We start from the raw sequence: 15099 nt of genomic DNA on the forward strand, positions 1-15099 counted from the left end.
ATTGCACACTGCGCAAAAGACACAAAATAGTGTTTTACATTGTTCACTTCTGTGTGTTTTTGACGTGTATATGGCTAATCATTAGATGGTTTAATGTTCAAAAACACACATTTTTTAGAAGAGTTAAAATAGTTTTGAATGAAGTGTTTGCTTTTGCAAGAGATGTGGGATATTTTGCATGTTGTGTGCATGTTTTGTATTTCGAGAAATGTAGCCACATAATTTTAGAAATTGTGTTAAGCAATCTCAGGATAATAACTACTTACACATACAGTATAATTACAGTACACAGTAACAGTACTTTAGATGAGGCAAATTTCACCACAGTAAACTATAGCACATGTACTCCCTCAAACTCATGATTGTCAAATTTATTTGTAGCCAGTTATTATTATTTTTTACATATACTGTATATTTTGCAGAACTGAGTGATGAGGGAGGTATAGAGAAAGTCTTTTGTCAGAAGACCAAGAAACCTTTATACATTGTATACTGTAATGAAATCTGGCCGGAGGTGCAGTGGATGCTGAATTTATTAATTTATGTATTTTTACTGTATTTACAGTATACTGTATTGTGTTGCATACCAAGTTCATATTCAGTTCTTTGGTATTTTAACTTTTCTTTTCTAGTGCTTTTCAATGAAAAGTAATTTTACCTATAAAGCTCTTTGTTGTATTTTACTGTAGCATATGCACTCTTTCATTATGGCAATAGACACTTAGCTGCAAAATAATTCCTGAATCCCAATTTTTGAGGTTTTTGTTGCATGCAAAGCTATGAATTGATATCTGGAAAGTCTGTGTATTTGTTAGGCTTCGTGAGTCATCTGCAGGCCAAAGTTTGATTCCAACAAAAGTGACGAAAGACGTTTTTGACTAAAACATTGGATTTTGAGGTGACAGTTTGAGGTTTGTTGCTGTGTAGTTCGGAGATTGTTGACTGAAATGAAAAAAACTGTAATGATGTTTCAGATGGTAAATCGGCTAACCTTGATTTTCATCTTTAAAAATACCTTTCAGATCCTCATGATATCATGTTTTCCCCATGTGCTGCAAAGCTTCACATCCAGAGGGCCCCATGGCATCAAGGTCTAACTTTAGACTTTATACCCTGTTCCATTTTAACTGGCCTTGGCTGGGACCTTATAAGCTCTTTATATATTTGTGTAAAAAGACCTTAAATAAGCAAAATACAAATGTAACATTAAGTTCTAAAATCTTACCTAACAGTTTTAATTTGGCACATTAAGCTAAATCTGTCAGGTTCCCTTCTCTTTGAACACACATCTGAGTCATCAATCCTTAAAACGGCAAACTTCAGGGCAGGCCATGAAAAGTGTCCTTTCTGAATGAATGACAAACAAACCGTTGCTATCTTCCTGTTGAGCATGTTTACTTTAGTTAGATTTAGCTTGTTAAAAGCCATAACAGAACATAATTTAGTGCCTTGGTAGATCACTTATAGCACAACCAAGAATTCCACTCCAGGAATGATGCAGACACTCAACAACACTCAATGTTTTTATTCAATAATCCTTCATTAAAAATACATTTGTAGCTGTAAGATATTATTCAACTAATAGCATAATAATACATAAGTTAAGTTGTTCTAAAATACATTTCACGACTTTTAATATGGTTAAAATGTGTCCAAAGCACCAAAAGGGTTAAAAGTGTGGACAAATCCATGGAAAATAAACAGAACCCCCCCACCTATCTTTACTAAAGTTAGTTGTTTGTCTAGCACTTGTATTAATCCTGTGAGTTCAGCTGCCTAATATCATCCTGTAAAAATACCAACAAAAAGTAATCTTGACTTGTACACTGCTGACCTACTGCTATACAGTTCAGACCCATTCAAAATATCTTCGCTATATTTTCGTTTATTTGTTCAAACCACCAGTCTGTCACTCTCTGCCCACACTACAAAAACAAACTTCGAGAGCGCGAGAACATGAGCGCGCCCCCTGTGTGAGCGAGCGCGCTGACGTCACACATCCCCAGCGATCGCTGCGCGAGAGCGATGTGTTGGAATGCGTGAGTCTCGCGCACTTCCTCGACCGATTTGAGAGTTTGGAAATAACTTCTCCCGAAACTTGTTTCTGGAGGAACATCGCCGAACAACGAGTGAACGTCTCCGGTGAGTACGCGGGCTTGGTTCCGTGGGGTTTCGTGCTCATTAGGGTGTGGTTTTGTGTTGTTTTGTGTCGCGCACGAGCCCAACTAAGTTTGAGTAAGTGGAGTGAAAATGGAGGGTTGCATTGAAAGGGAGAGGCGCTGTCCAGGGCTGATTTCAGCACGGAGAGAGATCAGATCAGGACCACGGCTAACACACTCACGCTGACCAAATTAAAAGTGAAAAAATGCGTAAAAGTAATGAGAAATGAAACACAAAAACCTCACCATGATCTGCGATCGACTATGTTGAATAAAAAGTGCAACTTTGTCGGGTTGTGTGTGCTGTTGTTGTTGTTGCATGCAGTTTCCGGAAAAGTATTTTTTTTCTTATTATTGAAGGTTCGTAATGCAACTTTTGCTGTCAGATTGACTAGATTTGTGTTCTCCACTATTATTCCAGCTGAAAAATGACAATCTTTTCACTTTTACAATAAATCACATCATCTTTTTTGGTGTCTTTGTTTTGTTTATTCGAAAATCACCAATATTTGCACTTCATTTGATTTTAGACTTTATGTAGTGAGTGATTTTTGATTGTTATGCCTGTAACATTTCGTGTAAAGTGGAGCTCGCTCTTCGTCTGATTCAGATGGGTCGTGTTTGGAGCTGTCCAACAAGGTCAAAGTTTTTCACTCCTTGTTTTGATTGAACACAATCACTGTATCTTTTCACTTAAAGCTCGATTGCGCATATTAGCACTAAACGTTTAGTGTTTTGCTTATTAAATGAATTGATCTCAGTAAACTTTCATGTAAAGCTGCTTCAGTTCACACATCGTCTGTATTTTGTTCCTCCTCCGCTGGCTGAAGTTGGTGGTGCTGTTTTAAAATGGCCGAACACACATTTCTGAGCATGCAAAGCTCACAGGCCCTCATCACACACATGCATGACTCTGTTTGCCATGACCATATATATATATATATATTTACAATAGAACAGATTTAATTAAACTTTAACTGGAAAGTTTTAGTGATTTTTGTTTTGTCAATACTCAAAAAAACAACAACAAATTTTTTTTAAAATCATATTTTGTATGTAGCATTGAGTGCTTTTAAACCTCTCTCTCTCTCTCTCTCTCACACACACACATATAGTGTCTCTTAATGTTATGTATCATGTAATCAGTTATAGCCTGCAGTATTTAGAAATGCTATACTATTACATGAGTAATAGTATAAAACATTGAGTACCCTGCGAACATGGTAATTCGTTTTAATAGTATTTTGTTTTAAGTTACTATATAGTAGGCTATAACATTTTAAACTAGATTTTTTTTCTTTTTGAAATATGGTACATAAAATAGGCCTAACATATTTTGGGTTGAAATAAATGTCTGAATTGCACAGTTTTTAATACATTTTGCTTTTCCATAATGTGCACAAAAATTCAAGTTTTTTGGGGGAAATGATTTTGTTTCCTAGTGCACAGTAAAGTAAACTATACTTCACAAAGTTCTAATTGAAATAATGCAAATCAATAAACATTGATGTGTTTTGTTATTGTTGCTCTGAATATATTTCATGATTGTCCTAGATTGCATCTTAAACAAGTAATGCTGTCATGATTGAATCATTACTTTTGAGGAACATTACCATACATGGTCGGGATTGTTGGAGCTGTTGTAACATAGACACTTCTCTGCTGTAATTCCCTAAAATAACCCAGAGTTAAAGCTGCTTATTAGTGGACTTCATACAAGAAAGAACAGTGTAATTTATTGGCTCTTATAGATTTGTGTTTATTTAGGCTTTGTTTGCTTCTTTTTAAATGTGTTTGGGTGCATGAAATCAAACAATCTGCTTTTTCATTGATTAATCAATCAGATAATGGCTCAACTAAGACTCTCATCTCAGAAAGGTCAAATCATTGACCCTTATTTAACTTAAATGAAATCGCAGTGTTTGTTTTGTCATAGATGACTTGCTCTCAAAAGATCACAGTTATCAGATTCTTTTCAAACTTCTTATTTCATTTCACATACACATAATTTGTTTATAAGATTTAAGATGATAATACAAATATGCAATTTTTACAATTAAGTTACTGTTGTGTTATCTAAAATCAGTGTTTCTATTTACATTTCAGCTGGTTGAGCATGTCTGCTCAGATGGTGTATCCTGCTACTGCTGGTATCTTCATGCCTGGAGGCATCCCACTACCGGAGGTGGGCCATGACCTTCCTGAGCTGCCTCGGAATGATGTGGCCGCCCCTCAGCTAGTGATGCTCGCTAACGTAGTGGTATCATCAGAGGCGTCTTCCTCAGACTACAATGCAGAAGAGAAACAAATGGTTGAACTCAAGACTGTTGGATGCAACAACTACTCTGACAGTGAGGAAGAGGGTGTTATCAGATACAGCCTTGACAATTCGGAGATGTCCGAGGACACGTACGCTGAGCAGGCCACTCGGGTTGAGGCAGATGTTACAGAAAGAGCGCTGGAGCAAGTTGAAATGGAGCGAGCAGAAGATCTCTCGAACCCGTCCGAAAAGGCCCTGCCTGAGTCCTCGCCGGCGGAAAAACGTAAGCGTACCCCGGTCGTCATCTTCGAATCCAACAAAAAGAAGAAGAAGCCCTTCTTTTGTAAACCTTGCCAGTACCAGGCCGAGAACGAGGAGGACTTTATTCACCATATCCGCATTCACAGTGCCAAGAAAATGAATGTGGTAAATGGTGCGGCTGATTCTGACGACGATCTGGCCAGTGAGTCAGGACGATCTCAGACACCGAACCCAGAGAATAGTGAAAGTTTGAGTAACTCCAAAGGTGTGATCCGTTGTGAGCGCTGTGGATACAACACCAACCGTTATGACCACTACATGGCTCACCTTAAACATCATACTAAGGAGGGTGAAGATCAGAGAGTTTTCAAGTGCACCATTTGTGCTTATACCACCATCAGTCAGTACCACTGGAAGAAACATCTGAGGAACCACTTTCCCAGCAAGCTTTTCACTTGCAACCAGTGTTCATATTTTTCTGACCGCAAAAATAACTACATACAGCACATCCGGACCCACACTGGTGCGTCTAAAATCGAAAGGATTTGAGTTCACGTTTCAGTGTCCTTTTATATTATCAGAAATGTATGAAAAATCAAACACTTGATTTTATGTGATTCTTCTTTTAGGTGAGCGTCCGTTCCAGTGCATATACTGTGAGTACTCCAGTTCCCAAAAAACTCATCTGACCAGACACATGAGAACCCATTCAGGTGAGTCTTTTGTCTGGCTTTTGAAACATTCTTGTTCTAAAATTGATCTAGGGTGTATATAGTTATATTTTAGGATTTATAAGCTAGTTTGTTAAATTCCAGTCCACATTTTGATTTATAACTCTGTTCCAAAACCTTCTGAGCTGCCTTGCTCCAATACATTTCAATAGATTTAGCCAATAACAGCTAACAGTATATTTTAATAGAATAAAAATACACAGAATGCACAAATCTATCAATTACAAATATTAGAAATTAGCTAAATCATTTTAATTACACTGATTCATTATTCATAAAAATAAGTATTTTTGTTAAATAATTTTTTAATCATTTGACACAATTGGCAATTCATCTTGGATTTGTTTTTTCATTGAACCTGTCACAGTGCATTCTGGGATGCATTCTCTGAAAAGTATTGTGTAGGATTTAAAACTGTGGTTTCCATGTTTGGGAAAAATCATGTGAATTAAATCTTAGTCATGGAAATTGTATATAGATTTGTGAGGGAGTTCTCTGGGTTTTGGGACAAAGCAAATGTGCTGTTAATCAGCTATGACTCAAGGCTTGTGTTTTGATCTTGTCAATGATGTTTCTCTCTTTTGTTGCTCTCCGTGGAGCCAGATGGCTTTGGATAAAATGGTACACGGTTTGTGGTATACAGAGTGAATTAGAATGTGATTCCGTATTGTGATGTGTTTGCCCATCTTTTATCTGTATTCCCCGCATGAGACTTGCGTCTGTGTTTCTCTCAAAATGTTGAAATAAAAGACTGATTGTTCTGTCTTGACCTTCTCCTTATGGTCTGTCCACAATAGGTGAGAGGCCTTTCAAATGTGACAACTGCAGTTACCTGGCAGCCAACCAGCACGAGGTGACCCGCCATGCCAGACAGGTCCACAATGGACCCAAGCCCCTAAGCTGCCCTTACTGCCAATACAAGACAGCCGACCGCAGCAACTTTAAAAAGCATGTTGAGCTCCATGTCAACCCTCGCCAGTTTCTTTGCCCAGTCTGCAAGTATGCTGCCTCCAAGAAGTGCAACTTACAGTATCACATCAAGTCCAGACACCCAGGATGCACTGATATCTCGATGGACGTGTCAAAGGTAAGACTGCGTGTCAAAAGGACTGACGGCGATGATGTTTCGCCAAATGAGCTTGCGACAGAACAGGCTGAAGCAAGGCGAAGTGAGGAAAAGCAGTTGGGAGAATTGGATGACGTTGAATCAGGCCCCATCAACCTCTCCATTAAGAAATCTAGTAAACCCATCTCTGCTGTGGAGACTGAGCTGACTGGCAAGACCTCGAAGAAAAATCTTGATATCATTGTGAAAGAAAAATCTGGAAAGCCAAGCCAGCAACCCAACGAGAAGACTGCAGAGAAAAAGGCCATGGCGAAAAATGAGGGGAAAGACAAAACCGGTAAGAAGGTTAAAGGAAAGACTTTGGTGAAAGTTATGGACATTGCCTCGACACAGAGAGAGGGCTGCAATAACAAACAAGTTAATAAAAAGGAGTTGAAGAAGGTAGAGAAATCAATCAAATCTGTGGAGAAAGTAATGAAAGGTCGTCCTAAAAAAGAGAAGCCGTTAAAGGAGACTGCCAATGAAGTTATTGCAAAACCTCAACCCATTGTTGAAGAGCAAAGGTTGGATTTGGGCAAAGAAAGAGTGGAAAAAGACCTTGTAGATAAACAGCAGCAGCACAAAGACAAGGAAGAAAGAGAGCGGCTACAAAAGGAAAACAGATTGCTGAATGATAAAGTGAAGGAGACCGAAGAGAAAGAAAGTGCAAAGGATTGCAGGAAATCTCCAACCAAGAAGCCATGCAAGAGGCAGACAAAATTGTCAAAGGTCAGCAGTGATACTCAGAGTAAAGAGGCAATGAAAGAAGTCAGGACTAAACCAGTCAAAAGAAAAGCAGAGAGCATGGATGTACGAGCGACTGATTCTTCAGAACCAACCTGCCCTTCAAAGCGGGTCAAGCGCACGAAGAAAGATACAGCTAAGCCATCAACAAGTTCTGGTGCTCCAGAGAGAAATCGCACCATACCTGAGGTTCTACAGGCCATGAAGAGCAAAACCAAGAATGCTGAGGCAAGTACAAACAAACCTGAGAGTTGTGTCATTGAAACCGAGAAGACCAATGAAGTCCCAGAGAAGCTAAGCCCTCCAGAAGCTGAAAAAGGGCTCACCACAGAAACACTGAAGGTGCTTACCCAGCCAGACGAGCAGACACCTACTGATGTGACCAATCAAGGTGATAGAAATCACAAGGAGACCGCTGCTGTTTCAGAGGAACCCACAGTCTCGTGCCAACCCCAAGATCCTCCCTCAGAACAACCTAAAGAAACCGAGAACAAGATCTCACATGAACCAAAAGAAATTCCAGAAGCAGACAGTGGAAGTGAGATGCCGTCACCTACTGACAGCGAGAGCTCTCCAGGTTTCAGCCAACAGCAGCCTGTTTTCAGCTCATCTCTTGAACTTCCTGGTCCGCCTGGTCACAAATCCACGGATGCAGAGGATGACGAGGGTATCCACAGTAATGATGGGGGAAGTGACATCAGCGATAGTGCCTCTGAGGGAAGCTACGACTCCGGTCTTAACGGACTGGCTGCTGCCACCGAGAGTGGAGAGAAACTTCCAGAGACTCCAACAGAAGATCTCCCATCTTCAACCAAACTGCTCAGTCACACGTGTATCTTCTGTGACCGTACGTTTTCTCTAGAGATGGACTACCGTCGCCACTTGAACCGCCATTTAGTAAATGTGTACTACTTGGAGGGGGCAGCTCAGGGTAACAAGTGAGGAGTATCTTTGTTTGTGCCCAAGGCAGTTTATGAGGTTCTCAGAGACTTCTGAACTGAACAAAGCTTGTTCAGGTTGTAAAAAAAATGAGGTTCCTGTCTGTTCTTGTTGGATTTACGGCTCATGACAGACACCCACATCAATGCTTTCTAGTTTTTAGCTTGGCATGACATGATGAAACATTAAATGTCAAACTAATAGATTTCTTACCATAGTATTCCTTCAATTCGAGATTACAATCCATTGTAAACTTGTGGTAGGATCCTATTGTCTAATAAATTCCAAACTAACTGTATCTTCGCTTAGTCATGTGCGCCATGACGAATGGTCATCGTTTTTTCCCGCGTTTTTTTTTTGTCAGACTACTCGGACAACAAAAAAGGAGGGCTGCTCTGAAAGCAAGTAAACTTTGTCCCTCCATCCCTGCAGAGAGCTCAGATTAGCCAGACCCAGGTGGTCCAGCACTGAATAGCCCTGAAGATAATGGGGTTTTCAGCGTCTTTGTGCTGTTCCACTCCACTGAAGCGCCTCCATCTCTGGGCAGCAAGAGACGGAGTGTGTTTAAAGCTGGCTAATGTCATTGTATTCAACTGTTTCTTTGTTCCCTTTTACAGTTTAGAGAGCACTTGACAACTAACCATAATCTTACCTTTGAGGCTCTGTTTCACATAAGCTGAACATTTAATTTAAACACAAAAACATTTCTGTACACTTCCTAGAGGTCTTTCTTTGATTAGGCTGCTCTGCCTTTTGAGGAAAGTAGCGTGTAGTGTGTAATGTTTGAATAGTAGTAGGTCATTTTCTTTCATTGTATATTTGCTTTCAAAGATTTTTACTCTTGCGTTTGTAGATTTTTTTTTCTTGTGTCTTTTTTCTGTCAAATTTTCTGGTAATGCTTCAATTTCATCCTCAGTCCAAAGATTTTGTTGCTTTTGTCTGTATATAAACTGTACATATTTCTGTTCTTTACTTGCTCTTCAGTGCCTCAGACAATCAATTTGAGCATTTTAATTCATTTCTCAGATATGTAGATCTTATTTACCATCAGAAGAATGAATGTCGTCTTTTCTTTGTAAAACATTCCCTTCCATATCAAATTTTTTATCTGCATCAAAAATGTTTATCCAAAGTTTATCTAATCATATGACTTTCAACTGATATCGACTGACTTTCTTTTGTTTTTTTTTATGTGTGAGAATGTGTTGTTGCCACAAACCTTTAAATGTGTTATGTCATTGTCTAAAAAGGAGAAAAAACGGTAAGAGAAAAGTTATAGAAATAAATTGCCTTTAGTGCATTAAGTGCAATATTGAATTTTTGGATATATAACCAAAGCAAGATGTAGTTGGTAGAGTTTTATGGGCAAAATCCCAGGCCTCAGATGGAGGTGTGTTGCTCCTTGAAAACCATCCACAGTGCCCCTGAAATACTCTTGGACGGTTGGATACTTTATCACTGTAAACATTTTTTTTATTATTAGTTGTTAAGCACTGCATTTTTTGATTTTCTTTTTTAGAATAGCATGTTGCCATTTACATATCTTTGTAATCAAGTATTTGACATGTCTTTTTCATTTTGTAGCAATAGCAGTCAAATTATATCAGTTGAAATATTATATAATGTTGTCCCCCTTGATTTGGCTTTTTATGAATGATCTGCAAAAACAGTTTGCTATGTGACCTGTATGCTTAGCAGAAGATGTTTCAATAAAATAAAAACTCTTGCCACAGTTTTATGAGTTTTTTATTTATTTGAAAGACATTTTAAATGGCAGAATATATAAATACATTTCATTTTCAGGTAAATTCATAAACATTTAGTACAAAAATATGTAGCATACAAGCAATACATTGTTGAATCAGAACAACAATATTTTGAAAAGATATTTGCACTTTAGCAGCACTTAAATATGTTGTTCTTCATTTTTTCCTTCTCACGTTGAGTCTCTCGGCTGCTTTCACAGACAGACCAATGTCCACCAGCGCCTGTGGCTTTCTAGTCTTGTAAGCGGGAGACTTGTTGATTCGCTGTCCTTTCCGATTCACAATGTGGGGTAGCAAAGGCGGGGTGCGCAAACAAAGTCCTGCTGCTTCAGGGGCGTGAGTCCTCAAAAACAGCTGATCTCCTTCAGCTGCTGTCACAGCAACCCAGCCTAAGAAACAAGAAAAATTATGACAAATTAAGTTTCTTAAAACATATTTAAAAATAATCTTTTTAAGGGGCCTGGCCCCCTGTGGTGAAAATCAACTTTTTAATGTTTTTTATATGTCTATGTGGTGTTTTAAATATGAATTTGCACATGGTTTGTCTTAAAGCACAAGTAAACATCAATGCTGAGTATTTTCTCCTTAAAACTGCAGTGAACCAAAGACAGTCTCAAAAACACGGTTTGAAGTCGCCCCGTTCTCTATGTGGATCAGGAGGCCCGAGCTGCTGTGAGGGAGTGGAGGCGGGGCTAATTTGCATATTCAGGAAGCTGCGTATACTAAATGATAAAAGGGTGTAGAGTTACATTCAAGCTATTTTAAGGTATGACGGAATTATTTTCACAGGACAAAACATTTAAATAAGCCATTTTGATGATCAAAGATGAGTTTTAAATTATTGACTACAGGGGGACTTTAAAGGAACACTCCACTGTTTTTTGAAATAGGGCTTATTCACCTTCTTTCCTACATTTAGATAGGTGGGCAAATGCATTTTTGTCTCAGTGCATGCATTGTTTTAGTTTGACAGGGTCGGCGCTAGCTTAGCTTAGCATAATGAATGGAATCCTTTGTTGCCAGCTAGCATGTCCTGAGTAAAAGTGATATAAAAAATATAAAAAACCCACCTAATTACTTCTTGTGGCCTGTGTATTCACAACAAGTACAAATAGCGATGCAGATTAACACTAGGCGATTTCCTATGCAGATATTGACTTGGGACTATATTAGGGGGAAGCACAGGCGAAGCACTGCTACTTGGGCGCAGAGATATCTCGCCCAAGTAGCAGTGCTTCGCCTGTGCTTCCCCCTAATATAGTCCTTAATATACAAGTCAATATCTGCATAGGAAATCGCCTAGTGTTAATCTGCATCGCTATTTGTACTTGTTGTGAATACACAGGCCACAAGAAGTAATTAGGTGTTTTTTTTTTGTTTTTTATATCACTTTTACTCAGGACATGCTAGCTGGCAACAAAGGATTCCATTCATTATGCTAAGCTAAGCTAGCGCCGACCCTGTCAAACTAAAACAATGCATGCACTGAGACAAAAATGCATTTTCCCACCTATCTAAATGTAGGAAAGAAGGTGAATAAGCCCTATTTCAAAAAACGGTGGAGTGTTCCTTTAAGACTTGACCATGTGGTACTGTAAAGTACTGTAGTGGTATCAGTATCTCAGATATACCATATGAGTACCATTAAAAAACCCTGGTAATTCAAAGAAGGTCTTAGTTTAACCAAGCACATTTGAAAAAATATAATACCATGACATTTTTGTTACTTTTTTGTGGAAAAATACAAAAAGTTATTGTAAAAAAGTTATAATCAAATTCCAGATTTGTGTCTCATCTAAACAAGCAATTCAATATAGACATCCAGCATAACCTGGAAAGGCAGCAGGCACCAAGATCGAAAGAATTTAAAAGAATCACAAGATTTATGCAACACATAGCCTGCTTTTCTGCTTGAAAATTCAGAAAATCACCTGCTGATGAGATCTTGATGTCAGTAATTGCGGTGTTGCTGCCCTGCCCCTTGAGTTCAAAGTCTTGAGCAATAAGTGGCGGAAAAGTTTTCATGCGCTCCTCACCACCAGATGGGACCTTATCACAAAACAATGGAGTATCATGTAGAATTCATTTTACTGATAACAAAGCACACACACATATATATACAGTATACACATACTGCAAGAAGGGTATTCCCAGCATGTTTCTGGTAGAGTGCATCAGCCTTGTCCAAATTGGTGATGTGAATCGGGATGTGAGATGAGGCAACAACTGTGAACCAGCAAGAGCTTTTCCCCTAGAGAGAGTCACAGAACATTGAAACTATCTTGGTGCGCGGCAGATGCAGCAAAACATTCAGTATTCCTAAGTCAAACAGACTCTTACCTCCAAATAATCAATGCGTGCCAAAGCCCCCAAAAACAAAACCATACCAGGGTTCATTAGATACGTTCTCGGTGTAATGGCATGTGTAGGAACCACCAGCTTCACTTCCTGCTCATTCAACAGGCTGAGCACCTGGAAAGTTGCATTTTGATTAAAACCCTTTGTGACAGATGATTCATAATGATAGATGTTTTAAATTAAGGGAACATAGAAATTATTGCAGTTATGAACATAATTATATCACATAATGAGAGTACAGTTTGAATGGAGAGACTCACGTCATGTTCTTTCATGATGCCTGGGGTGTCATAGAACCAGTGTGCATCTTTGATTTCATTGTAGGTGAGCTCTGCGTCTGTGGAGGAGTCCAAGGACGGATTCTGTTTAACACCTTCCTCCGCGTCTTCTCCAAAGCTCAGACTGTCAGGATCAAACTCCACAAGGTCTTTCTTGAGTGACTGATTTGTTCGGAATGTCCTCCCAATATGACCTAACAAAAAAACAATGGATAAAATTAAGTTTCCTCTAACTTAAAAACTATAATATTATATAATAATAAAAGATAACACACATATATATATATATACCTAAATAATGATACATTTAAACATTAAAAGTAAACAAATAAAACAAAATCAATCGTTTTAAATGCTACAAGTGCACAACTTTACAAAGTACAGTATGAAAAGTTAATATTAATTTTGTGATTTTATTTAACACTTATTTATTATTTTATGAATTAAGTGTTTTTAAAGATGAACTTTAACTGAGCATTAGATGGCAAAGGTTTTATAAATGTAAAAATAGTGTAAACTACCACGCACAGTTAAATTTCCAATATCAGCTGATAGAGATGAATTAAAAGTCTATAATATCAGCCAATAATTGATATGAAACAGATATATTGTGGATCCCTAAAAAAAACTAAACTTGCAAACTCACCAACCAAGTATCCCTGCTTGCTGAATTGTTTGATTCTCTTCAGCTCTTGAGGATTCATGTCCTCCTCAGTCAAAAGAGACGCCTGTTTAAGTCTCTCCGCCCGCCTGAACATCCGGTAGGGGGTCGGGTTGATGATGGGAAACTTCAGCAGATTTAATGTTGTTCCTAGATTTACAGAGGACAGATAGATATGTTTTAACAATTTAAATAACTTGGGACAGCAATATCATACATTAAACAGCTTTATAATTCAGAAATGCACAACGCATTCCTAAACGAGGTCCTAAAAGGGTCAAGCACATTCATTAAAAAGGTATTTGTTCTCTTTTTTTGTGCCTTGAAACATTCTGTTCTTATATACTTGTGAAACAGAATCGCAAACATTGCATTAGTCAACATATTACATATCTTATGTCATCATAAATATGGTATCTGTCTGTAAAATCAACCAATTAACTCAAATGCAATATCTCACCAGGCCATGGAGATATAGTAGCTTTATGGATCACATCTGAGGCTCTAGATTTGCAATAATCTGATTCCAGTAGAGTATTAAACAGCGTGGATTTGCCAGCATTAGCAGTGCCGACCAAATACACATCTCCATTGTACTTCCAGGTTGACTGCAGTCTTGATATAAGGTTTTCTATACCATAACCTGTTTTGGCACTTATGAGGTGGATGTCCTTGCTATCACTGGTAGAAATGCCCATGCCGGCACAGTATGCCGCCAGCTGACGTCTGATACGTTGCAGGTAATTCTCTGCATCTCCAGGCAGCAAGTCTATTTTATTTCCTAAAATAACAATGTGCTTATTCTTCCCAACAAGCTCTGGAAGGTCAGGGATGATGGAGTCGGGGAGATCCAGAAGATCCACTATCAGCAGCACCAAAGCCTTCTCTGATTTAATTCTCTTGACAATCTCTCTGTACTCCTCTTTGGACATGGTGACGTTCAAAGCCTTCTGGTGGTGATTGATTAAAAAGCATCTCTGACATATTGCCTTCTTCAGTTTGTCCTCTTCAACTAACACTTTGAATTTCTCACTCGGCAGGTAGCCTGGGATTTCAGGGTCAGTGCAGTGCATGAGGGCCCCGCAGCCAGAGCAACAGGAACCGCTGACTGCCACCTCCACATCAGGAGTGCCATAGATCTTTTGCTGCTTTTTAACCTTCTTTGATTTGGTGCGTCGGCCCAGTGGGAATCCTTCATCGTGGAAGTCAATCAATGAGTTTTCCTCCACTTCAGACTTTGCAGAGCCCTTTAAATGCTTCAATTGCATTTCCAGTCCTTTAATGTGCATGTTTTTGCCAGGCTTTTCATGCACTGGCTTTGTTTCTACATTACTCGTGATCTCATTTGAAAGAAGATGATCTGGCAGTTTATCCTCTTCATGGTCCACTGGTTCATCAAAGTCCGGGAACACAAATTGTTCTTGTTTCTCTGGCTCAACTAATGTGTATAATTCCTGAGGTTGATTTGATGCTGGTACTCTAGCTCCTTTTTGACTGCTGTAACACCTCAGACCGTAAACCCCACATCTGGATGATCTGCACCTCTGGTTTGTGCCCAAATGGCTTACACAGTCTTTTGATATTAAGCTGGAAACAAATGACCGTGGAAACCGCCACATCCATTCATGTTCCGGTCTTGAAACATGTTTTAAACACGCACGAGAGTAGAATTGGAATGTCGACGCTCTCAATAACTTGTACATTATTGTATGTTAAAATAACAATCACATCGCTTCAATTACTACAACCTTGAAAACAACGAACCCATGTGAGAGAATTCCGAGAGCCGCGCGCGTACAATATACGTCACCGGGGAAAAAAAAATGGACAAAGAATA

At 38.8% G+C, this 15099-nt stretch overlaps 2 protein-coding genes across 2 annotated transcripts; one reads left to right on the plus strand and one right to left on the minus strand.

The window, feature by feature from the left end:
- The first annotated feature begins 1994 nt into the window (after positions 1-1994).
- On the plus strand, positions 1995-9932 carry rest (RE1-silencing transcription factor). Its single transcript, XM_084133258.1, has 4 exons — positions 1995-2142; positions 4266-5203; positions 5310-5393; positions 6209-9932. The coding sequence occupies exons 2-4, from the start codon at positions 4276-4278 to the stop codon at positions 8200-8202; spliced, it is 3006 nt and encodes a 1001-aa protein (XP_083989384.1). The 5' UTR covers positions 1995-2142; positions 4266-4275; the 3' UTR covers positions 8203-9932.
- noa1 (nitric oxide associated 1) lies at positions 9926-15073 on the minus strand. The gene is made up of 7 exons (XM_084133259.1): positions 13723-15073; positions 13248-13412; positions 12584-12795; positions 12306-12437; positions 12100-12216; positions 11897-12014; positions 9926-10354 (listed from the first exon to the last, which is right to left on the minus strand). Exons 1-7 carry the CDS (start codon positions 14963-14965, stop codon positions 10122-10124), a joined length of 2220 nt encoding a protein of 739 aa, XP_083989385.1. The 5' UTR covers positions 14966-15073; the 3' UTR covers positions 9926-10121.
- Positions 15074-15099: the final 26 nt, after the last annotated feature.

Source organism: Abramis brama, assembly GCF_963993115.1.
Source record: "Abramis brama genome assembly, chromosome: 13".
Classification (NCBI taxonomy): domain Eukaryota; kingdom Metazoa; phylum Chordata; class Actinopteri; order Cypriniformes; family Leuciscidae; genus Abramis; species Abramis brama.